Source organism: Hyperolius riggenbachi, chromosome 12 (genome assembly GCF_040937935.1).
Source record: "Hyperolius riggenbachi isolate aHypRig1 chromosome 12, aHypRig1.pri, whole genome shotgun sequence".
NCBI lineage: Eukaryota > Metazoa > Chordata > Amphibia > Anura > Hyperoliidae > Hyperolius > Hyperolius riggenbachi.
Window position 1 is genome coordinate 66552813 of NC_090657.1, and position 26290 is coordinate 66579102.

At 47.3% G+C, this 26290-nt stretch overlaps 1 protein-coding gene across 2 annotated transcripts in view; it reads left to right on the top strand.

The window, feature by feature from the left end:
• The window catches only part of LOC137541974 (retinoblastoma-like protein 1), a 71705-nt gene that overhangs the window by 18308 nt on the left and 27107 nt on the right, over positions 1-26290 (top strand). For both annotated transcript variants that reach the window (XM_068263538.1, XM_068263539.1), the window contains exons 5-11: positions 3995-4135; positions 4238-4402; positions 6257-6389; positions 8047-8187; positions 17406-17590; positions 17682-17858; positions 20634-20705. In XM_068263538.1, coding sequence (XP_068119639.1) covers positions 3995-4135; positions 4238-4402; positions 6257-6389; positions 8047-8187; positions 17406-17590; positions 17682-17858; positions 20634-20705 — 1014 coding nt within the window. The remainder of the gene's footprint in view (positions 1-3994; positions 4136-4237; positions 4403-6256; positions 6390-8046; positions 8188-17405; positions 17591-17681; positions 17859-20633; positions 20706-26290) is intronic.

Here is a 26290-nt window from a genome sequence, read left to right on the forward strand (position 1 = left end):
CAACACTATATGGTCAGGTGACAACTATTACCTCCTCATTCATGCGCAAAGTGATTGCAGTATTGTACATCAGAACAAACTGTAAACTTGTTTGACCTCTTCAGGTCATATAAATAATCATACTAGGTGCTGCTGATCATACAAAAGTGCAATTAAAAATAAAACTGCCCCCCCCCCCCCCCCCGAAAAAAAAAATGAGTATAGGTCGCCACAGCTGGTACGAGATCCCAGTGCAGGGGGGGAGAAGGGGAAGGGAGGCACAAAGGCCCCACCATGGGGCAGGGAGGCGAGGAGCAAGCAACTATGCAGGCAGGAAAACACAGTAGTTGATACTATAACTCAATCCTTTTCCTTTATCAAGATTCGAACTAGAGCAAATGCCTATTTAAATTGCCTTGTCTAAGACTTTATGTACTCCACCCAAACCTATGAATGTAACGTAACTGACATCCCCTCTGTGGTCCAGGTTCACATGGTGGGTAATAGGGGACTTGAAATGACAGTTCCAAATGTCCCCCAAACACTCTGTAGGTCTTCCCTACATAAAAGCACACATTTGCCAAACAGATAGATTACACATGTTGTGTTGCAATTTACAAAATGCTGCAACCTCCACTGACTCCCATTGGGTAGAGTCATTTCTGATACACAAGTATTTATAGTAAGATCATCCTCCACAACTATTATTCCCTTTCACTTCTTAAAACGACTAGAGGCCACCATCTCCACCACCTTAGTCCGTCTAAATGTTACCTGGGGGTCGGTCAGTATAAAGTCACTTGCTATTGGATCTTGCTACTGGTAGGATATCCTACTAAATCGCGATTGGTAACATATGCCAGAGACGATGGAGAATCCAGTCAACCTGGTCTCTCTGGTCATTGTACTGAGTGACCAGGTGCACCATATCCCCCATCTCTTTTGTATTCGTCTTTTTTTCCCCCCTTTAATAAAATTCTCCATGATTGGACTCTTTCACTCTCTTATATGCCTTCTTGAGCCATCTATCTTTATACCCTTTTTTCCCCCGAAACCTTGCCAGTAACAATTTAGCCTCTTTTTCAAAGGTCTTTTCCTTTGTACAGTCGTGTTGCAACCTTAAAGAAAACTTCTAACAAAAAAAACCCCTCCCCTGGGGGGGTACTCGCCTCGGGTGGGGGAAGCCTCTAGATCCTAATGAGGCTTTCTCTGTCCCACAGTGGCGGTGATACAGCTCCCCAAACAGCGGGGATGTAAATATTTATCTTCCCGGCTCCCGCGCAGGCACAGTATCGGCTCTCCACTCCGAGATAGGCGGAAATAGCCGATCGCTGTCGGGCCGCTCTACTGCGCAGGCGCAAGTCTCCTGTGCCTGCGCAGTAGAGCGGACCCAACAGAGATCGGCTATTTTCGCCTATCTATACGCGGAGAGCCGCAACAGTGGAGCCAGGAAAGGTAAATAAATCAGCGCTTGTCGAGGGAGGATTCCGGGACACTTCGGGGGAGCTAGCGCTGGATTGCCTGCAGCTACAGGGGAGTGGGAAGCCTCATTGGGACCCTGAGGCTACCCCCTCCCAAGGTGAGTACCCTCCAGGGAAGACCCCAAATTCCGCTATAATGATGCCACTGCCTATTGCTGCTTCAATCAACCGCATGTGAAAGTCTGCCTACTGTGTCCTGGGGCATCTCATGGTCTTTTGGGGCCACGGCAGCAGGCTGATGTCCATATGTGACAATGGGGTGCATGCTCCCGGATGGCTGAGCTCTTGGAGCAAAGATAACGCTTAAAGCTAGTTGCATCAGTTGTAGGCGGCATCCGTACCAGCTGGCGGCAGGCATGCAGGTGGGCACTCCCGCATATATGGCATTCTATGTAGTTAGAGGGAGAAGATGTTGAACTGGGCTTGCCCGGTCCCTGCTGAGGCTCTTAACATGGCAAAATTTGTTGGACAAATAGGGGGCAGACATGAGATTAGCTGCTCAAACCAACCTTTGGAACTCTGGCCTATGGTGTGCATTTGCATGCAGGAACGTACGACAGACAGATTCTGACAGAGGTACATGGACCTTGGTGCATAAACTTTGGAACAACTCCCATGTGGCAGGTGGTAACTATAATGGACTTCCTTTTTAGATGAACTTTCCATTGAGGATATACCATCATTACCGTGATTAGGTCCAGCCCAGATTGGCCGTGTCATCATACTACTGTACAAGGAGGTGGTAAAACTGGCCATTGATTGGCCAATCAAAACTGAAGATGTGTACCAAGTTTTATACTTCTTTTTCACCTTTGAAACTTTTCATCATTTTGAAAATTGTCAGAAAGTGGGATGTTTTGTAAGATGCCACACTATTTCTTTTCTTCATGCTGAAGAGCTGGAGCATAAGCACAAACAAAGTTTTTTTTTTTTCCCAATAAGGTTTCAAAAATGCTTGTTTAAACTAGTTTCCATGGGCTACGAATAAGGATATTGCTGTCCAAAACATGTAAGCCATTTTAATCTGTTTTTGTTGTTGCTAAATAGAAATCTTTGGATTTCACCTGCCGGAGTGAGCAGATACTACTTCCTAATTAGTTCTCTGCTGAAACCAGGTTCCTGCACCTCCTGACAGGCAGAATGAGTGGAGCGGTTTTGTTCCTTTTTGTTTAACTACCTAACGACCGCGTCACGCCAATGGGCGTTACCGCGGCGGCAGCCCCAGGACCGCCTAACACCAATTGAAGTCAAGTCCTGGGGCTCTAATTCGCATGAGATCGCGCGCACGCTGCGTGCGCATCTCATGCTCGGGGGGCGGAGCTCCACCCTCTCTTCAGTCTCCGAGCGACTATTGCCGCTCGGGAGACTGTTAGACGGCGTGATTGCTGTCTATTTACACCGTGCAGCGCTGCGATCAGCAGCAGCGCTGCACTGGGGACAGCCGTGTGACACGGCTGTCCCCCTGGGGGACAAGAGCGATCGGCAGTGATAGGCTGAAGCGATCAGACCCCACCAACAGAGAGCTCTGTTGCTGTGTTGTGCGGATGTGTTCTGTGTGCTGTGTTGTGCCGCCCTGCAGCTGTGCCTTAAAACTGCAGTGGCCATTTTAGCAAAAATGTGCCTGGTCTTTAGGGGGGTTTACCACTGTGGTCCTCAATTGGTTAAACTAGTTCCCCATAACATTCTCCTAGATGTGACCAATCTGACTAGAGCACAAATGGAAATTTTTGAGCTCAGTTTGTTGCCTCAAATTTCACTGCCAGGAGTACAAAGTTATTGTAGTCTAAAGGTGCATACACATACAATCTTAATTGGCCAATGGTAACCATCCCATGTAGTAGGAGAGCTTACCTACACAATAGAGTCAATTCACAAAACTTAAATTACTTATTTTTGAATTAATTAATTAATACAAATAACCTTGAATCATCCCCAATCTGTTCAAAGTAAATCATTGGGCCTCATACTATACATTAATGATAAATTGGACCGTTAGGACAGGATGTGTGAACCAGGCTTTAGGACAGTTATTTTTGGGGTGGGGACAAGAATTAGCCTATTTGTATGTTTTTGGGATGTGGGAGGAAACCCACCCCAACACAGGAATAACATACAAACTGTGCAGAAAGTGTCCAACCCAAGATCTAAACCGGGAACCCTAGCGCTGCAAGGCTAGTCGCAGCGGGCTGTGTTTACCTCTGTACTGTCAGTCTGCCGCTCCCCCCGCCTCCTGCATAGCTCCGGTCGCCGCCCGCGTCCCTTCCCTCCCCACTGATTGTTGGGAAGGGACGCGGGCGGGGACCGGAGCTATGCAGTAGGCGGGGGGAGCATGCAGAGTGACATTACAGATGTAAACAGCCCGCACAGCACGGCTGTGATTTATGGGGGATTGCAGAGCGCAGGGGGAACTTAGGGGGTATTGAAATAGCTGGACAGTATAGGCAGACCCAGCCTCTGTACGTGGATTGCATTGTCAGAACCCCGCCTCAGGTTCTCTTTAATTGATGAAGGGATTTTTCATTCTCTTGTTTCAGACTTTACTGGAAAAGGACATTTTCCACCAGTCACTGTTGGCTTGCTGCCTAGAGACTGTGCTCTTTGCATCCACATCGCCATCCCAGATCTTCCCTTGGATCACTGAGGTCCTTAAATTAAGTCTTCTTGATTTCTACAAGGTAAGGGTGACAAATATGTCAACGAGACCTGCTGAATGAAGTTATGTCTGCTTTCATTTTGCACCTGGGTCAAAGCTCAACTTATACGTTTTTGTTGCTCAGGTTATTGGACCGGTTAACAGTTTGGCAGGTTTGCCAGACAGTGTGAAGGAGCATCTCAGAAGCATAGAAGAGCAGATACTGGAATGTCGAGCTTGGAGGAGGGATTCAGCGCTATGGGAGATTCTCCACTCCCAGAATGCTAAGGGTGTCCCCGCCTGTGCAGAAGTAAGTATTTTTTAGTAGACCAATGATTGTACACCTGTATTCAGGTCTGAGATAGTCTAGTCTAGCTAGGGATGATCACTTAGATTCTGCGTAATTGAAATCTCAGAATTTCCAATCGGAAATCTGAATTTTTCGATCAGAAATTGGAAACCGGTAATCGAAAATCAGAATTCCGCAGAAATCCGATTTACCACAACTTGTAATTTTAGCCCAATCACAGAAGTCATAAGCATTGGACCAATCAAAGAATGCAGAATTTTTTCTAAAAAATTTTAATTGTAGAACAATCACAAGACTGATTTCCGTGTTACTGATTTTTTTTTTTAACTTTTGCATTCTGTGATGCAAAAAATTACTAATAAACCATTCCTCAAAAAACGGATACGGACATTCAGAAAATGGGAAAAATGGAAAATTGGAAAAATGAAAAATTGTAATTTCTGCTGAATCAGAAATCAGCATTTCCGACCATCCTTAGTCTGAGCCACTGTCCATTCAAAAAACCAGGAATGGTCTGAGGTGTGTAAGTTATTGCTTTGATTGCCAGTACTTGCACAGGCTTTACATGCATGTTCCCATGTATATTGCTGCTGATTTAGCAGAATGACCCGCATCGTAGGGCTCTACACTGAAAATCATGATCAGCATTGCAAACACACTTAAATCAATATATTTATTTTTACATAGTCGTATAAAAGAAAATGAATGATGATAGCAAGGACCAGCATAGGTTGAACGATGAAACTATATTTTTTTTCTTATGAACTCTTTGTGGTATGCATGACTAAGCGTGTGTTGGGATTGTGATTGGAGGTGTGGCAAGGGAAAGTCCTTGAGAGACTGATTAAAGATTTGAATAACTTACCCGGGATTTCCTCCAGACCCATAAGCATATCAGAGTCACTTGCCATCCTCCCGTGGTCAGCCACAGTCAGCCCCGGTAACTTTCTCAGCTTGGGTCTTTTGCCCATGCAAGGGAGGTCCACGCATGGGCATAAGACCCCCGACTGACGCGACTGAGCTACTTACCAGGGCTGATTGCGGCTGAACGGCAGACTGCAGGAGGACAGGGAGGGACTCAGATGTGCTTATGGGGCTGGAGGAAGCCCCGGGTAAGTATCAAATCTTTAGGTTATGCCGCCTCTGGTACACTTTAAAGCTAGTGGGAATCTATATATAAAAAAAAAAAAAAAAAGAAAAAAAAAAAAAAAGAAAGAAACCCGATACTTACCTAAGGAGAGGGAAGGTTCTGGGTCTTATAGAGCCTTCCCTCTTCTCTCCAGGTGCCCTTGTTGCAGCAGCAGCTCCTCCTTTTCGATCCTCCACCGCAGGGAACTTTGGAAGTCTTCAGGAGCCGAGTCCTCCTGAAGACAGGCAGCTCCATATTGCGCACACGTGAGCGTGCATGCGCAGTATGGAGCGGCACATCTCACATATCTCTGGATCAACTGAGATATGTGAGGGTGCAGGCTAATATTGTACCTTATTTTCTGGTTGAACTCGACGAATGTATGTCTTTTTTTTCAACCCAAATAACCATGTAACTATGTAATATTAAAAGCATTTGAAGTATCTGTTCAGAAGATCAAACAATAGCCACTTCCTGCTACAGGATGCAGTATTTTTAGAGAGATTTAATCTGTTCCACCCCATTGTAGTCTGAAAAGTGGGGATTGATGCTATCTGGCCACGTGATCAAAATATAAATAAAGGCTTTTCAGCTACAGAGCCCTCATTTCTGAGTAATAAGCTGGTAGACAGTGTTTTTAGATGTGTGCCTAAGTTCAGAATCATGATGAACTGAGTAAATAGTTCATTACATATTACAGATATTTGTGAACTGCTCATTTCTAGGTGATAATGGCCACCAACCTTGACACAGCACTGTATCTGAATCCCACCTCATTGACTTTGACACCAGAGTCTCCCGACGTTCATCCACCATTACAAGAAGAGCACAGAGATAGAAGGGACTCCTGCAGGCAAGGTATTATTATTAGCATCTTGTGAATATATAATCAGCATGATTTACAAAGGCTATTTTTTTACAATTAAGGCCACTGCAGCTTTAAGGGCTCGCTGCAGGGCCGTACAACTCAGCACACAAGCGATTCTCCCCCCCCCTGCCCCTTTTCTGCTCACCAACAGAGCTTTCTGTTGGTAGGCTCTGATCCCTGCCGGCATGTTTGTTTATTTATTTATTTTTAGCAATTAGATTTTTTTTTTTAGATTGCCAGCCCTCTTTCCCTCCCCCCGCCAGCCAATCACAGCGATCTGCTGTCATAGGCATCAGCCTATGGCAGCTGATTGCTCCTGTGCCTCCACAGGGGACAGCTGAGTGACACGGCTGTCCCGAGTACAGCACTGCCTTAGATCGCAGCGCTGTACATCCTAAATAGACAGAAGTTTCGCCGTCTAACAGTCTCCTAGCGACGATCGCAGCTGGGAGACTGATGACAGAGCCGAGATGCGCGCACCAATGCGCACGTGATCTCCTGCAAAACCCTGCCCCAGGACTTCACACCAAGTGGAGTTCAGCGGTCCCAACAATCGGCATGGAGCGGCCGGCAAGTAGTTAAGGACCCAACATGTTGGATCCTAATCGACTCCCAACAATTGAGCATGCTGAATTGCAATGTTCCTTTTTCGCTCTCCCCTTGGCCGCAGGAAGCTGCTTCATCATACGCCAATCACCGTCCCTCCAAACTCCTACATAGCAACAGAGTGCATTTTTAGCCTAGAAGGCTAGAGATGTGTCTGTACAGCATTGGTCCGCAGAGGGATCGATTCCTGATCCCAGATGGGCGAAAGTAATCGCATGTGTGTGCGTAGATGGTGCATGCACCGTTTGGGAAAGTAAGCAGTCCTCAAGTGATGCATGCGGTTTCTCATTGAAGTCAAGGCAGAGGGATAGCTGCTCTCTGCCACCTGAAAGTGCCAGGCAAAAACATGGTGTACGGTTTAGAGGCCATTAACCACCAATGGTTCAATAGCTTCTGATGCCCCTGCAAGAAAATTCACCTTTCCATTGGCAACAACAACAAAAATACAAGATACAGATCATTTTGGTGTGATAAGTAGTGATAAAGTTATTGGTAAATGAAAGGGAGGAGCGCTGAAAGGTGAAAATTGCTCTGGTCCTTAAAAACATCTGAACTGGGAAAATTATTTAAAATAAATCCATGATGTACCTGCAAATGTTACATACTTACCTCACCATCAGTTCCTCTCAGAGGCCTACCATTTTCTTCTTACAACAACGATTCCTTCCAGTTCTGACAAGAACTGAAATATATTAGTTGCTGTTAGTTATATATCAGTTGCTGTAAGTTATATCTGAAACAGACAACTGATAAACAAGGTAATGTCCATGTTTCCCTATGGCTCAAGTAGGCAATGTTACAGTTTAACAGTGTGCTGACGAAGAAGCTGTTATAGGGTAATTACCATTTTCAAAATAGAGGACAGAGAACACAATTTCACAGTGGACAAAACAAGACACAGGAGAGGAGAAAGAGATTAAGGAGTAGACTACACAGGAGGTAAGTATGACGTGTATGTTTTTTTTTTTTACTTTTAATTTTCAGTTCTGGTTTGCTAAACCCTTAGGAGGTTAATGAGTTAAACTTTTATTTTGCTCTTAGTTGCCTGGCCATTGTGTGAACTGTCCATCCAAGACTTGTATAATTCCCCTGCCGCTGGCAGCACTAGAAGGAGGCACAACAGTCATGAAAGGTCATCAGGAAGGAGGAATCACATCACCCCATCAATTACTGCAAACATAGGTAAATATATTATTTCTGGCCTATTATAATTGCCCTGGAATATGGTTTGCGGCTATTCACCAATAATAACATGGTTGCTTGCATAAAACTTACATTTGAATATAATTTCAGGTCTGTATTGGATAACATTTGTATTTAGTTTAACTGCTTCTGGACCGAAGCGGTACAAATCTACGTCCTGCAGGTGGTGCTGTGGCTCTGACAGGACGTAGATTTTACTGCTTCGGAAATCGCACATACCCGCTGCTATGACGATCGCATCGCTTTTTCTCCCGCCGCGCTTCCCTCGCTGTGTGAAGAGGTCGGCAGCCTGACCAAGTGAGCACTGTAAGCCAAAATATAAGGGATTGGCTTACACTGACGGACAAGGTCAGGAGCCAAGGAAAGCGGCTCCTGTCTGACAGAGCCTGCAGTAGTGGGAGAGCGGTGTGACCAGCAGCGATTCGTCGGAATGTGGCGGTTTTTGGTACCAGCAGTCTCTGGTCCTTAAAGATAACCTAAAGTCAAAAAGTAAAAAAAAAAAAATGAGATTTACTCACCTGGGGCTTCCCTCAGCCCCCTGCAGAAGATCGGTGCCCTCGCAGCTCCGCTCCCATGGCCCAGGACCCGCCGGCGAACACTTCCGGTTTGGTCGTCACCGGCCGACAGGCATAGGAACGCGAAGAATCACTCGCATTCCCAGCCTGTATATCGCCCCCTATGCTGCTATTGCGGGCAGGAGGCCGCAATAGCAGCATAGGGGGCGATATACAGGCTGGGAACGCGAAGAATCACTCACGTTCCCATGCCTGTCGACCGGTGACGGCGAAACCGGAAGTCGTCGCCGGCGGGTCCAGAAGCATCGGACCGGAGCTGCGAGGGCACCGATCGTCTGCAGGGGGCTGAGGGAAGCCCCGGGTGAGTTAATCTCATTTTTTTTTGGTTGCCTTTAGGTTCACTTTAAGGGGCCAGAGACTGCTAGTATGCAAGGGGTTAAAAAAATGTTGTGTTTTTTTTTACTGTTTCTTTTTAAATGAGTTAATGAAAAAGGAAGGAATAGAAATTATATGGCCTCATAGCAAAACTGTGACGAGCTCTTGACTTTTTATCTTTGTAGTCATTCCTTATTTAGCTGATGTAAAGAAACTTTTAAAGAAAACCTAAGGCCTAAACCCACTACAAATAGCAAATTGTTGTTAGTGTTTTTAATTAGCATTTTGTAAGCGATTTCATGAGCGTTTTCTGGCTATTTTTGGTAACTATTTTAAAAAGCAGAAGCTTTTTGCCTGTGATTGTGATAGCGATTTGCAATTTGAATTCTGATTGGTCCTTTGAAATTTTTATTTTTTTACAGTTTGCAGTAATTTTGCAGTGATCCAACTTACAATCTCGTCCAGGCGGCAGGAATGGTTAAAGGACCACTGTCGCAAAAATATAAAACAATGTACATATATGTAAACACATACAAATAAGAAGTAGGTTTTCCTCCACTATATTCAGCAGGAGGGGAGTGGTTTTGGTGAGTGACGCAGTAATGTGGGAGGGATGAAGAGATTCTCAGGATGCAGTGCAGGTCTATAGGGTGACGCCGATGGAGTCAGGATCATAGTGGCTCAGCTCTGGGGGCATTTTGGGGTCGATGGTAGGGTTATGCAACCTCCAATATTTAGACCTTATTACCTATACATCAGAACTGGGCATTAACAGTGAACTGAAGTGAGAGGTATATAGAGGCTGCCATATTTATTTCCTTTAAAACAATACCAGTTGCCTGGCAGTGTTGCTTTTCCTCTACCTCTATTAATTTTAGCCATAGACCCTGAAAAAAGCATATGTAGACCAGGTGTTCCTGCTGCATGCTTGTTTCAGGTGTGGGATTCAGAAACTACTGCAGCCAAAAAGATCAACAGGACAGCCAGGCAACTGGTATTGTTTAAAAGGAAACATTTGTCAACCTCCATATCCCTCTCACTTCAGGGTACCAGAGACGACATATACTTACCTTTTTACACATACCTGGGGCTTCCTCCGGCCCCATGGTCAGGGATCATGCCCACGCTGCCATCCTCCGCTGCCTGTAGCTCTGGTTCTGGGTCCCGTAACTTCCTCCAGTAACAGCCAGTCTGCGTAAGAGAAGTGCGCTATTTGCGTAAATCTCCAGCGGCTGCAGGGGAGATACATAGAGGGCGCACTTCTGTTATGCAGACTGGCTGCTACTGGAGGAAGTTACGGGACCCAGTACCAGAGCTACAGGCAGCGGAGGACGGCAGCGGAGGAGTGATCCCTACCCATGGGGGGTCGGAGAAAGCCCCAGGTATGTGTAAAAAGGTAAGTATATGTCGTCTCTGGTTTCCTTCAAGGCTCCCTCTTAGGCTCATTCACTCGTGAGTTGCAACGAGTTTTGACTCACTGCACATAGTGTGCATTTTTACAAGGGAACAAGAAAGTCCATAGATTTCATTATATCATTTACACTACAACAGTGAGTAGCTATGCATAGGGATGGCCCGAACTTCCGATTTTCAGTTTGCGAACTTCCGCGCAAGTTCAGTTCGCGCCAACTTTTGCGAACCACAATAGACTTCAATGGGGAGGCGAACTTTGAAAACTAAAAAAATGTATGCTGGCCACAAAAGTGATGGAAAAGATGTTTCAAGGGGTCTAACACCTGGAGGGGGGCATGGCGGAGTGGGATACACACCAAAAGTCCAGAGGAAAAATCTGGATTTGACGCAAAGCAGCGTTTTAAGGGCAGAAATCACATTGAATGCTAAATTGCAGGCCTAAAGTGCTTTAACCTGCTGAGCGGTCTGGACGAGCTCAGCTCGTCCAACACCGCCAGAGGCTGCCGCTCAGGCCCTGCTGGGCCGATTTTTGTCAAATAAAAAGCAGCACACGCAGCCGGCACTTTGCCAGCCGCGTGTGCTGCCTGATCGCCGCCGCTCTGCGGCGATCTGCCGCGAGCAGCGGCGAAAGAGGGTCCCCCCAGCCGCCTGAGCCCAGCGTAGCCGGAACAAAAAGTTCCGGCCAGCGCTAAGGGCTGGATCGGAGGCGGCTGACGTCAGGACGTCGGCTGACGTCGATGACGTCACTCCGCTCGTCGCTATGGCGACGATATAAGCAAAACAAGGAAGGCCGCTCATTGCGGCCTTCCTTGTTTATTCTGGGCGCCGGAGGCGATCGGAAGATCGCCTCCGGAGCGCCCTCTAGTGGGCTTTCATGCAGCCAACTTTCAGTTGGCTGCATGAAATAGTTTTTTTTTTATTTAAAAAAAACCCTCCCGCAGCCACCCTGGCGATTTAATCAGAACGCCAGGGTGGTTAAAACATCTTGCATGTGTATACATCAGAGAGTGCAATTAGAGTACTGCTTCAAGCCCCTTCACCGCAGCAAAGTAATGATCACAAAGGGGTATTGACACATGTACATGCCTTTTTTTTGTTGTTGCAGCTGCACTGCAGCCAGAAAAATTAGGCAGGCATGTACACGCACCAGAAAAATTATTATAGCGGCCGTTGCTAGCAGCGGCCTTTAAAATTTAGGAGTCCGTCTGGAGTCCTGGACCCTGTTGGTGGTGGCGGAGAAGGCAAGCGGCGTGCAGGCAGAGATGCTGTGTGTGGGGACTGACAGTCTTGGGGCGGGCAGTAGCCCTCCGGTATCCATGCCTCATTCATTTTGATAAAGGTGAGGTACTGAACACTTTTATGACTTAGGTGACTTCTCTTCTCAGTGACAATGCCTCTAGCTGCGCTGAAGGTCCTTTCTGACAGGACGCTTGAGGTAGGGCAAGAGAGAAGTTGGATGGCAAATTGGGACAGCTCTGGCCACAAGTCAAGCTTGCGCACCCAGTAGTCCTGCGACTCACCAGGTTGGTCACCTCCTCAAACGGCCTCATGAGCCAGCATGCATTTCTAATCAGTGTCCAGTTGTTGGGCCAGAACATCCCCATCTCCCCAGATTGTGTCATTTTACTGTAATTGTACAGGTGCTGGGTGACGGCTTTCTCCTGTTCTAGTAGGCGAAAGAACATGACCAGGGTCGAATTCCAGCGAGTCGGGCTATCACATATCAAGCGTCTCACCGGCAAGTTGTTTCTCCGCTGAATGTCCGCAAAGCGTGCCATGGCCGTGTAAGACCGCCTGAAATGCCCACACAACTTCCTGGCCTGCTTCAGGACGTCCTCTAAGCCTGGGTACATTGACACAAATCTTTGAATGACTAGATTGAGCACATGTGCCATGCAGGGTACATGTGTCAGCTTTCTCAAATTCAATGCAGAAAGGAGATTGCTGCCGTTGTCACACACCACGTTGATCTCCAGACTCCAGCTGGTGATCCACCTGTTTGTTAAGAGCAGCTCCAGTGTGACTCTCCTCTTTGAGGCAAGACATGTCTAAGATGGCGTCGTACCTGGCATGCAGCATAGGCCCTGGGGAGCTGGGGCTGTGTAGCTGGAGAGGAGATCGCAGCACCAGTAGAGTTGAACTGCCACTCAGCCAAGGAAGAGGATGACGACAGCGAAGAGGATGTAGCAGGAGAGGAGGTGGCAGGAGGCCTGCCTGCAAGCCATGGAGGAGTCACAAGTTGGTCCGCTGCACAGCCACGTACTCCCTGCTTGCCATCGGTCACCAGGTTGACCCAATGGGCTGTGTAAGTAATGTAGCGGCCCTGGTCATGCTTGGCAGACCAGGCATCTGTGGTCAGGTGGACCCTTGACCCACTGCTGTGTGCCAGAGAGGACACCACTTGCCTCTCCACTTCACGGTACAGTTTGGGTATCGCCTTTTTAGAGAAATAATTGCAGCCTGGTATCTTCCACTGTGATGTCCCAATGGCCACAAATTTTACGAAAGGCCTCAGAGTCCACCAGCTAGTATGGTAACAGCTGGCGAGCTAACAGTTCTGCCACGCCAGCTCTCAGATGCCGGGCAAGGGGATGACTGGCAGACATTGGCTTCTTCCACTCAAAGATTTCCTTCACGGACTCCTGGCTGCTGTGGGGAGAGGAGCAGGAACCGCTCAAGGGCAGAGGCGGAGTGGAGGAGGGTGGCTGTGAAGGTGCAAGAGAGACAGCGGCTGAAGATGCTGTACCTGAAGGATGAAGAGGAGAAGGAAGGTTGCTTTTCTTTTGTGTGCTGCTTTTGCTCAGGTGCTCCTCCCATTGCAGTTTGTACCTTTTCTCCAGGTACCTCCATAAGGCACTTGTCCCTACGTGAGTGTTAGCCTTTCCACAGCTCAATTTTTGAAGGCAGAGAGAACAGATGGCATTGCTCCGATCTGAGGCAGACACATTAAAAAATTTCCAAACCGCTGAGCCCCCTGGGGTGATGGCACTATGGTGGCATCAGCAGCTGACGTTGAAGGGCATGTTGGCTGGCTGTACATAGGTGGCGATACATGGCGCCGGACACTGCCACCAGCTGTTTCTGATGACGAGCTCCCCCTGCTTCTTTCAGCAACTCGTCTCCTCCTACTCCTCTCTGACTCGACCTCTGAACTGTCCCCTTGGTCATCTTGTCTCTTAGGAACCCATGTGGGATCCGTATCAACATAATCATCGTGCCCAGCTTCGCTTGCCTCAGAAACCTCCAAAAATGCACCAACAGCAGGTACTTCATCATCCTCCTCCTCACACGTTATGTCCATAGTGTCGCCGCCTAACTCAGACATATGAGGTGGTGTAACTTGCTTAGCGCTTTCATCTGGTTGTAACAACAATGGCTGTGAATCAGTTAATTCCCCACCAATTAACTCCTGCGAAGTGTCAAATGCAGTGGATGTGGTGCTTGTGGTAGCGCTGGTGGCTGTGGAAGAGGAGGTGTTCTGTGTTAAATAGTCAACCACTACCTGACAATCTTGGGAGTTGATGGGACGTGCCTTCTTCTGAGCACTGTACTTTGGGCCAGGGCCGCACGAAATCACATCAACACGACTTGGCACAGACCTGCTGGGTTGCTCTCCTCTGGGTCTGCCTCTACCTCTGCCTCTACCTGTTTTGTCTGTTGTGTCCATATCAGGGAGGGATGAAGTGAAAGGTATGCACTGACTTGACTAATACAATGTGCAGTCACACAGGTGCAGTTAACAGGTATGCACAGAGTGGTACAGTATATCACACTGCGTGCACTCACGTAGGTAGGTGGGTGCACTGAACACAACAGGTAGGTATATGCAGTGATGAGGTTGGTGCACTGAACACAACAGGTAGGTATATGCAGTGATGGGTATTAAAATGTGCACCTGTCACACACAGACAGGTACCGGACAGGCACAGTGACAATGCGTGCGCTCAGCTCACGTAGGTTGGTGGGTGCACTGTGAACAACAGGTAGGTATATGCAGTAATGGGTATTACAATGTGCACCTGTCACACAGACAGGTAGCGGACAGGCACAGTGACACTGCGTGCGCTTACGTAGGTAGGTGGGTGCACCGAAGAGAACAACAGGTAGGTATATGCAGTAATAGGTATTACAATGTCAACCTGTCACACACAGACAGGTAGCGGATAGGCACAGTGACACTGCGTGCGCTCAACTCACGTAGGTAGGTGGGTGCACTGTGAACAACAGGTAGGTAGTTATATGCAGTGATGGGTATTACAATGTGCACCTGTCACATACAGACAAGTAGCGGACAGGCACAGTGACACTGCGTGCGCTCAGCTCACGTAGGTAGGTGGGTGCACTGTGAATAAAAGGTAGGTAGGAAGGTATATGCAGTCTGGGTATTACAACGTGCACCTGTCCAGCAAACACACACACAGGTAGTCACTGAATGTGCTGGGCCTGACAGTGGCACACACACAGTATGAATTATCTATGCAACACAAGTGTCAGTGGGACATACACAAAAAAAAAAAAAAAAAAAGATCACAAGAACAAGATTAGCTCTCAAAAGAGCTGTTGTGGGGTGCTATTTTAGCAATAAGAATCAGCAAGGAGCAAGCTAAGAAGCCTACAAGAGCCTAACTAATCTTTACCTATGAGAGTCTGCAGCAGCAGCTGTTCCTTCTCTATTTACTGCAGGCACACGAGTGAGTAAAATGGCCGGCAATGCCGGCCTTTTATAAGGGGGGAGTGGCTCCAGGAGGGAGTGTAGCCTGATTGGCTACAATGTCCCCGCTGACTGTGATGTAGAAGGTCAAAGTTGACCCTAGTAGTGCATAATGGGGGCAAACCGAACTTCCGGTAAAGTTCACCGTTCTCCGCGATCGCGAACCCCCGGAAGTTCGCCGGCAAACCGTTCGGGCCATCTCTAGCTGTGCAGTGTATTTCAACTCATTGAGAGTTAAAACTCATGGAAATGCAGGAAAATTCACAAACCCATTCATTCATTTTTACTCACTATGCAGAAGACCACAACTGGTGTGACTAAGCCAGTTACCGGGGCTGATCGGCAGCCCGCAGGGAGGACTGCGATGGATTCTTACGTGCTTATGGGGCTGGAGGAAGCCTCGGGTAAGTAAGTCTACTGACAGCTCTGGTACACTTTAAGTTTTGGCCACTGAACAATTTAGCCCAGGCGCCTGTGGCACATGCTCACACAACGCATTGTACTGGAGGTAAGTTTTTTTCGCCTGTTGGGGGGAGGCGTTGCCTTGGGATTTGCCATAAAGTAAGATGGAGTATCTGTCAGTAATGTGTATAGGGTTAGGGTATAGCAGCATACTGCCATTTTTTTTTTATTAAAGGATACCACAACTGACATGTGGCATAATGAGATAGACATGGGTATGTACAGTGCCTAGCACACAAATAACTATGCTGTGTTCCTTTTTTTCTTTCTCTGCCTGAAAGAGGTAAATATCAGGTATGTAAGTGGCTGACTCAGTCCTGACTCAGACAGGAAGTGACTACAGTGTGACCTTCACTGATAAGAAATTCCAACTATAAAACACTTACCTAGAAGAAAATGGCTTCTGAGAGCAAGAAAGAGATAAAAAAGGGGAAGATTCTTATCAGTGAGGGTCACACTGTAGTCACTTCCTGTCTGAGTCAGGACTGAGTCAGCCACTTACATACCTGATATTTACCTCTTTCAGGCAGAGAAAGAAAAAAAGGAACACAGCATAGTTATTTGTGTGCTAGGCACTGTACATACCCATGTCTATCTCATTATGCCACATGTCAGTTGTGGTATCCTTTAAGCTTTTAAATGGAACCAGAGAGGAACGGGGGGTGAAAAAAGAAACAGATTTTATACATACCGGGGGCTTCTTCCAGCCCCATAAGCCTGAATCGCTCCCACGCCGCCATCCTCAGCTTCCTGGATCCGCCGGTACCGGACCCGTCACTTCCGGCGGACGCGGGCAATTGTCCGCATCACAGGGGCTCCCTCCATACATGTACGCATGCGGCTGCGCAGTTAACAGCCACATGCGTATCTGTATGGGGAGAGCACCCTGTGATGCGGAAAATTGGCCGCGTCCGCCGGCCGACTTGCCGACTCGCGGCAATGACGGGACCCGGTGGCGGCTGATGCAGGCAGCGGAGGAGTGCGACGTGGGAGCGATCCGTGCGTATGGGGCTGGAGGAAGCCCCAGGTATGTATATTGCATCCTCTCTGGTTCCCTTTAAGTCTAGTTTAACTGCGGCAAACTGAGCACTTTGATGGTAAAAAGAATATTAACTATTCACTATGGACTTTGCTTTTGAGGCTAGGTTCACAGTGATCAGTTGCATAATGCAATCATAATAATGTGTTATAATAAGTGTGAACTGCAATGGAAACTGGAAATAGACTTTAATACAAAGCCTGCATGCAGCGAGTTACAATAACACGATCAGTTACTGTGAAGAGGCCCATAGAATTGTATGGACAGTGAAGTTGATATTAGAGATGTTAGCAAACTCTTTGCTAGCGAATCTCTATGTGCAAATACTACTTCCGGGTCGCTATGACCCGGAGTAGTACAGCTACGCTGGGCCGGCTGTGCACCTCTTTGGTCGCGCGCCTGTTGCCGGACACTCTCTGCGCGTGAGTGTGACGTCACTCATGACGTCACGCACATGCGCAGAAAGTGCCCGGCAACAGGTTCCCGAACCATTCGCTGACATCTCTAGTTGACACGCATAATTTTTCCGCAACACAACTGACCACTGAACAGGGCCTATGGGTTGGTTTGTTTTTTCTGAGATTTACAAAGTCAACTTTTCTGTTTCCTGAGAGTTTTTAGCCACTTTTTCTTTTTACTGCAGCAGTAAAGTGAGACACTTATGTTTACATTTCCTTTTAAGGCATCCAAGGCAATAGCACCGAGCCCTCCTCTTCACAAAATGTGAATGAAGTAGAGCTCCCCATCATGGCACAAATTACAGTGAACTCATCCACAACACAGGAGATGGTACGGGCCGAAGAAGAGATCTCCACATCGGCCAATCAGCCCACGAGAACGGGATCTCTTGCTCTGTTCTTCAGGAAGGTGTGCATGACTTGTACTGGAGGACTGGGAGGGAAACACTGATCTTTTCCAGTATTGTAAGAGATGATTTATATTGCTTCTCTGTTCTTAGGTTTATTACTTGGAAAGTACACGGCTCAATGATCTATGCCAGAAGCACACAATACCCGAAAATGTAAAAGGCAAAATTTGGACGGTGTTTGAACATTCGCTAGTTCACTGTACAGACCTAATGAAAGACAGACATCTTTGTCAGATGCTACTATGTGCAGTCTGCATTATGGCTAAGGTTAGACTTTCCCTAAACACCGTATTCCTCTGCCCTGGTTATTTTATATACTATACTTTCTGTGTGGTGGTCACTACTGTGTTTTGCCCATTAACCCTGTTGAGGACCACAGGTTTATACCCCCCAGCACTTCACAAATTTAGGCCTTGTTCACATTGGCTTCCGATCTCGTTAGCGTTGGGCGTTTTTTGACGCAATTTTTTTTTGCAAATCCCGGCGCTTGGGTGGGCGGTGCATTTTTGTTAAAAGAGCTTTTCAAGACGCTTTTCCACAGTGGTGTGAGCTTTTTGACCCGGAAAAGAATAAATACAATGTATTTATTGTTAAAAACGTGAAAGCGATTTTGTGAGCATTTTGCATTTTTCCTACATCTTCTATTGAGGTGCAATCACCTCAAAAAAGGTACAGGCACTGCTTTGCTGAGCGCACTGGAAACAAACAGCTCAGATGTGAACCCTGTCATAGGGAATCATTGCACCAGCGTTTTTAGGGCAATTTTGAAAATTGCCTGCACTTGAAAAAAGGGCAACAACGCCCCTAGTGTGATCGAGCACTTAATACTTTATTGCTCGGCCATGCAACTTAGCACTCAAATGAATTTTACCTCCTTTTCTTCCCATTAATAGAGCTTTCTTTTGGTGGTCTCTGATTGCTGCTGCAATGTTAATTTTTTTTTATAAATACAAGATGATTTTTTTTTTTTAATTAAAAAAACCCCTATCACTTTTATTCCCTGCTTCCCCTCTAAACTGGCCCTAGACTGCAATCTGTACACTACACTAAACTCTCATAGGCAATAGCCTATGAGAGGAATTAGATTGTGAGACGTTAGGAGGGACAGTTAAGAGACAAGGCTGTCCCCTGTACAGCGCTGCTCTAAATCGCAGCACTGTACACGTTTGTCATTTTTTATAATTCAGCCTGCTAGCTCCAATTGCCGCTGGCAGGCTGAACATGGACCCCAGCTGTGTTCAAGTGCAGCGAACGTTCCCTGCTAACCCTGCCTCCAGGACTTTGATGCCAAACGGTGTTATGCGGTCCTGGGGGCGCCACTCTCCCTCCCCGTCGGGAGGTGGTTAAAGGATAAAGGTGGCCTCTAACTATACAATTTGCCAATCGATCATTTATGAACGATTATTCGTATGAACCATCGGAAATGATCATTTGGGACCACTAACATGCTAAAATCCCCTAATCAATCTGATCAGAATAATGAGATTAATGCCATCAATCTGATCAGATTTGTTAGGAGATTTTTGTCTGTTAGTGGTTCTGAACCTTTATTTCCGATCGTTCGTGCCAATAATCATTCGTAAACGATCATTCAGCAAATTGTATCAGTGGCCACCATAAGTGTACTCATAAAGCAATGGACCCTTGTCTGTAGGTCCCTAGAGCGCTGGAGTAAGTTGATGGAACAGTTCCACTCCCCCTGTAGAAACTCATAGTAGAGATCCCTCAAGCAACAATTTGGTACCTAGAGGCTAATGATGACATTAGTTTGCATCCAGAGGTATTAGTACCATCGGAGCAGCCCCGCCACTTCAGGGCGTCAGGACTTCTCATTACCATGGAGCACCCTTTGCACAGAAGTGGTGCAGGCATTACCTCCTCCAGCTAGGGGTCTGCCCAGTTTGCACCAAACGCTGATAGGGTATATATACATTGCTCAAAAAAATAAAAGGAACACTTAAACACCACAACTTAACACCAAGTCAATCACACTTCTGTGAAAACAAACTGTTCACTTAGGTAGCAACACTGATTGACAATCAATTTTATATATAATAAATGTGTCAGAGGCGCCCCAGCCAGTGTTACTACACCGCAAAGGAAGTATTATCGCAGCTGTGCAAGGATGAATCCTGTAATCCAAATTGCAGACTTGTATAGTAAGGCACAGCGCAGAAAAGGGGCTCGATTCAGTAAGCAGTGCTAACTGTTAGCACGCTTCTGAAAAGGCCATTATCACGCCTTAACTCAGTTTGGGAGTTTTAAAATCAGATCGCACGCAAAGAAGTGCCCATTCACATCTATGCGACGTTCCGCGCGCACCGCGCCGTGCGCGTGCAAAGTTTTGCGCACGGGTCTTTGCGCGCGATCTGATTTTAGAAACCGTGCTAACCTACTTAGCACCCTGGTTAGCACGCCTAAAGTCTTTAGGCATGCTAAGTAGGTTAGCACCGTTTACTGAATCAAGCCCAAGTTCTTCTAATGCTGTATAGTTGTCCACTTGGCCACCAGTATGTGCACTCAAGGTGCAAAAAGACAAAACAAGGATGCCATCAGTGGTATTTAGATTGCTCTCTTTATTTCTGGATAAAAAGGCAGCCAAGGTACAGGAGGTTACACTTACTTCTTGAGGGCCCTAATCCACTTAGGACCCCCTTTGGTGTATTGTGCTTCCCACCCAATGTAGTACTGAGCCCACTCACAATGGACCTCGGTGTGTGCATGCCTGCTCTTGGGCAGCACACACTGAGGTTGATTGTGTGAGTGGGAAGCGCAGAGAGTTTCGCGATTTAAAGCGATCCCTACACGCTCAAAAAAGCGGTCTAGTGGGTTCCAGGCCTAATGGTCTGCTCGCAGCTCTGCATATGTGTTTTAGGCACATTTTACACGTTTTAATTGTTTTTTAAAGCATTTTACGTGTGTTTTTTTTTTACATTGAAAATATTGGTTCAGGTGCCATATTTTAGGTGAAGGAGAAAGTCATATGGGCAGAATTGTGAATGGACTCCAAGATACAATCTTGTATTTTCTACACCCTTACAGATGACAAAGGAAGAGCGGCTGTACCAGGAAATCATGGAGCATTACATAAATCACCCCTTTGCACCTATGCATGTAAGTATGTCTTAGAATGGATTACCCGGTAGAGCAGTTCCATCATCTCTCTTCTCCAGTTTATGCAAGCTCCACACACTGGGGGTACCAGTTCCCTGGCAGTTATGCATGTTCGGGGGCTTTGCCACTTAGAAAATCAGTAACTGGCAACCCAAAGTCTCACCCTGGGTAGCTTTTTGCAGTCAGTGCCCTTAACCTCCCTGGCGGTATCATTTCCAGATTTTTCCAAAAGCGGTGCATTCACAAGCTTTCAGACCCTAAAAATTATACCGCTTGATAGATCTGCGGCAGCCCTGCACATTCCACACCTCCGATGGATCCAACTCGGGATTACTGCTCTGAGCTGCGGATTTCCGTCCCGAGCCTGACTCGGGGTTACCGCTAAGGAGGTTAATTAAGTAATTAAGTAGACCTGAATAGATCATGTAGAACAATAGTAAGACGTCTTTTCCACAGACTGTTGATAGGCAGTGAAATGCCTCTCAAACTTGCACAATTGCATGCTGCTGCCTGGTAACTGCTTGCTGAGCACACAGCTCAACAGTCCGTGGAAAAGAGGCCTAACAGCTTGAACCACACTGCATTCCAGTGGCATAGCTAGATGACCATGGAAACTCAATGCAAATAATAACTGGGCCTCTCCAGCACAGTCCCACCCCATGCACTGCCACTCTGGCATAGCCACACCCTTAGAGCTGGTCCACACTGGAGACATTTGCACTTCCTGATCACCAGCCACCGGCAAAGCGATAACTCAGTGTCACCCTATGAGGGTGTTCTCACAGCACCGTTTAGATTTTTAGAAAATAGAAATCTTGCAGTGTGAACTAAACCTCAGGCCGGCTTCCTACTGTAGACTGGCTGCAGCGCTTCGGTCCGGACCATGCGCCGCGCAAAACAGACCTTCGAGGATTATCGCGTTAGTGCGTGATAATCCCCGTCTGGCTGAGATCCAAATAGGAAGTGATGCTTGTTTGCGGTCACTTCCTGTTTCTGGTATACTGAGGTGCACGGAAGCATATTGTAACAAATACACTTCCTTCATGCTCGCTGCCAACTTTTTTAAAATCACTGTGTCGCCATAGACCTATATGACTTCTGGTTTGACGCAGATTGCCACTAGAGTTGGGCGAACAGTTCGGCTGTTTTAGCCGAACTGTTCGGCTGCCCAAGCTGTCATGTCGCCGTGGCTCTTACTACTTCCGGGTCGCAATGACCCGGAGTAGTACGTCTGCGCTGGCCCGGCGGAGCGCGTCCTAGATCGCGCTCCCGTTGCCGGGCACTCTCTGCGCATGTGTGTGACGTCATGAGTGACGTCACACACATGCGCAGAGAGTGCCCGGCAACGGGAGCGCGATCTAGGACGCGCTCCGCCGGGCCAGCGCAGACGTACTACTCCGGGTCATTGCGACCCGGAAGTAGTAAGAGCCACGGCGACATGACAGCTTGGGCAGCCGAACAGTTCGGCTGCAGTTCGGCTAAAACAGCCGAACTGTTCGCCCAACTCTAATTGCCACATGGTAAAATAGGTATGCGCTTGCGTTAGATAAGGAACTTCTGGCGCAGCGTACCGCAACATGGGGAGAGTGAACTCCCCCATAAACTTTTTAAATAAATTTACCGCAACGCCCCAGTGTAAAAGGGAACTCGGATGTTGCCACCACTCATATAGCCTCGCACCCGATATTGCGTCTCCAAGGACTATCCCCCAGCACAGCCACACCTCAAAGGAATCATCAGGCAACTATATAGGAAATCAGATTTACTTACCTGGGGCATTCTCCAGCCCCTCGCAGCTGTCTGTCCCACACTGATAGCTCCGTTCATACTGCGCAGTACGCCATGGACAACGTTGGCTGTGCCTGCGCAGTATGCTGTGGATAACGTGGACTTGATTGATAGCAGCGCTTCATGCAGGCGCAGTAAGGGAGACCTCGAGGTCGTCCTCTGCACCGTGCGGAGACCCGTCCCATGCTGCGTTCCAAGCTACATCAGGTGACTACTACGCTTACTCCTTCAAACCGGATTTCATCCGGTGCTCATCACTGCTTACAGGCTACCAGCGAGACCCTGGACTAGGGGCTGGAAGGAGCCCCAGGTATGTATAACCACATTTCTTTTTTTGGCCTTGTAAGTCTTAAAGGCTGGGAAGAAGGTCCCGGGGGGGCTTTTAGGTATGGGGGGGGGGGGGAAGCAGTGGATATCAGGGCAAGGGATAGTATATGACTGCTCCCCCATTTCTCTCTCTGGTATCCTTTAAGGGCTGGGACCCACTATGCGCGGTTTGGCAGCGCTTGCCAATCACTAGCAATGGGCAAAGCAGTTTGCCAGTGGATCACAATGGGGGATCACAATGGATCCCACTAGCAATCACAAAATCGTGCTTGCAGCAGTTTGGTAGCATTCCCTCAGTGATTGCATCAGCAGCTATAGTAGTCAAATCACAATTGCTCCAATGATTGCAAGCGCTTTGCGCTTCCGCAAAGCACCCATAATAGGTCCCAGCCATGAATCTGCTGTGAGCTGCTTTATACACACTCACCAGGAGGCAGTGCGACAGAAACAAGCTTGCTGGAGTGTAGTTGCAGACGGGCTCCTGCTGCAGTTTCTTTGTAAGTTTGCTCACACCAATAAACAAAATACAAATGAAACATTGGCTATCTGCCTCCTAACTTCCTCAATTTGTCATACTGTCTGACTAATGTAACGGAAAATAGTCAAGATCACTGCAAAGTAAAACAGGGCAACTTACTGAAGTTGATTTTCAAGATGTGCAGCAGTGCAGAGCTCCTTTCTATCAGCCTTCAATCACTGACTGAACATACAGGGCTTCTGGCCTACATGGCACACCTGTGTGTAATCACCCACAGGCAGAAAAACCTGGACATGGCTCCAGCTATTCCCTGGCCAACTTCAGGACCCTGAGGGAGCCTGGGAACACACTTCGCATAAACGCTAGCGTTGTGGAAAATGCAGCGGTTTTGCATACAATGGTGGTCAATTGGCCGCATAAAAAAAACACGGTACTTATCCGTTAGCCGGGCGCATCCTCTAGGTGGCGACAAAACTCCACCAGAGTTACATCTTTCCCTACTATCCATGTCGGCCTGGAGGGGGAATAGTAATTAGCGCCACCTGCCGGATGCGCCCGGCTAACGGATAAGTACCAAAAACACATATAAAAAAAAGGTACTTATCCGTTAGCCGGGCGCATCCGGCAGGTGGCGCTGTTGTAGCGAATTTCATTCATGCTTAGTTAACGTAGTGCTGTGTGAATGGAAGCGCCGCAGGTGGCGCTAATTACATTGATACGGCACATAACAATAACAGTGTTAATGGGAACTAATATGTATTTCAAGTGGCCGGAACTGTTACTTAATGCAATTAAAATGAAGGCGGCGGCAATGTAACAGATGAAGCCGCCGCCTTCGTCTGTTCTTCGTCTTCTTCTCCCCCTTTGCCCTCCTCTGGCTTCTATACAATGCTGGCAGCTGGGGGGGACACGCGTCTCCCCCCAGAGTCGTTCGTCGCAAGAAAACAAACAGGATTCCCTTCCGCGACGAACGACTCTGGGGGGAGACGCATGTCCCCCCCAGCTGCCAGCATTGTATAGAAGCCAGAGGAGGGCAAAGTGGGAGAAGAAGACGAAGAACAGACGAAGGCGGCGGCTTCATCTGTTACATTGCCGCCGCCTTCATTTTAATTGCATTAAGTAACAGTTCCGGCCACTTGAAATACATATTAGTTCCCATTAACACTGTTATTGTTATGTGCCGTATCAATGCAATTAGCGCCACCTGCGGCGCTTCCATTCACACAGCACTACGTTAACTAAGCATGAATGAAATTCGCTACAACAGCGCCACCTGCCGGATGCGCCCGGCTAACGGATAAGTACCAAAAAAACTCCTATGCGTTTTGTATGAGTTTTATAGTATGCGTTTTAAAAAACGCTGGTTTTTTAGCATATTTTTTTAAAAACGCATCAAAAACGCACATCATGAAAGTCAATGGTGACGCAATGTAATGCGTTTTGTATGCATTTTTATATGTGTTTAAAAAACAAAACAAAAACAATGTTTTCTGATGTATTTCCACTTTCTGTGGTCTTCCTAGTGATTTGCATAAAACGCATGGAAAACGCATACTCGTTTTGTATATGTAAACCGCAAATACGTTCAAACGCATGCAAACCACAAAAAAGCATGTATGCAAACAAAAACGCAAATGCATACAAAGCGCAATACAAATGCACAAACGTATATGCATAAAAACGCAACGTTTCCCGCACTGATGAGATGTAACAGGGTAGGAACACACTAAGCAGAATCGCATATGTGCTTTGCATAGCACATAGTGGAAAACGCATGTGATTCTGCCTGGTGTGTTCCTTCCCACACAGAGAAGGTGAAAAAGCTTTGTGAATCATTGCTTCACATATTTCCTACCAAATACTGTGACACTCTGTCACACTGCATGAATCACTTCAGTACCAGCAGTCTCTGGCCCCTTAAGGAACAGATACTGCTGGTACAAAAAACGTGGCTCACCGATGTCTTGCCACATGGACCGGTCACTCTCACCGCTCTCCCGTCGTCAATGTGAGTGGCTCACTGTGATCACAGGGTCAGGAGCCAATGAAATCGGCTCCTGACTGGCTCACAGAGCTCTGCTGCCATATCAAGGGTAGGGAATGGCGTGATTGGTGGTAGCGGGGGCATGGCTGTGTGATGCGCTAACTGAAATCTACGTCCTGGCAGGGATAACAGGTCTCAAGCAGGGCATAGATTCGCGCAGAAGCGGCTAAGATTGAGCCTTAAGGTGGCCATTAATGATACAATTTGGCGAACAGTTATTTACAAACGATTATTCGTAATGAATGATCAGAAATATTCACTTGGGATCACTAATGGACGAAAATCTCCTCACCATTCCGAAAATCGGATCTGATGAAAAAAATTGTACAACCTTGGCTGGGCAACTTTAGGCAGATTAGGTCACTGTGATTGAATCTGGGAAAGACTGATGTCCTAACATGGCCGCTCGATTGTAATTGTGATAGATTTCCAGCTACAGTCGATCAAAATTATAGTTCGGACAGGACAATAAATTTTGGTCACGTCTGGTGACAAGCCCCCCCAGCTAATAGTCCTTCCCCGGGAGGCCCTGCAATGGACCGCTCTCACTATTCACCTGTCTGGCCGCTGCACTCCCTACTGTGTCTTCCCATCATCTCCTCGGTGCCCCTACTCAGTGACCAGGTGGTGAAGCACTACAACTTGGGGAGGCCTGGCAGGGGCACAACAAGACTTAACAGGGCAAAGACGGTAGCATGGGGTACCCTTGATTCCCGAACCCCATACATGTCACGTGATCGGGAGCCAGCGAATGGCAGCAGAGAGTGTCCTGCTGTTAAGCAGCATTTAGAAACAGGAGAAAATTAAACATGCTCCCCCACACGGTTTTTGTAAACCAACAGGGAGGGTTTTTTGCTAATTGGCTGCACTAGTGTTTGGGGAGTGGGAGAAGGGGCCCCCAAAGCCTCTGGGCCCCCCTGCGATGGCAGGGGTTGCAGGGGTGATTGC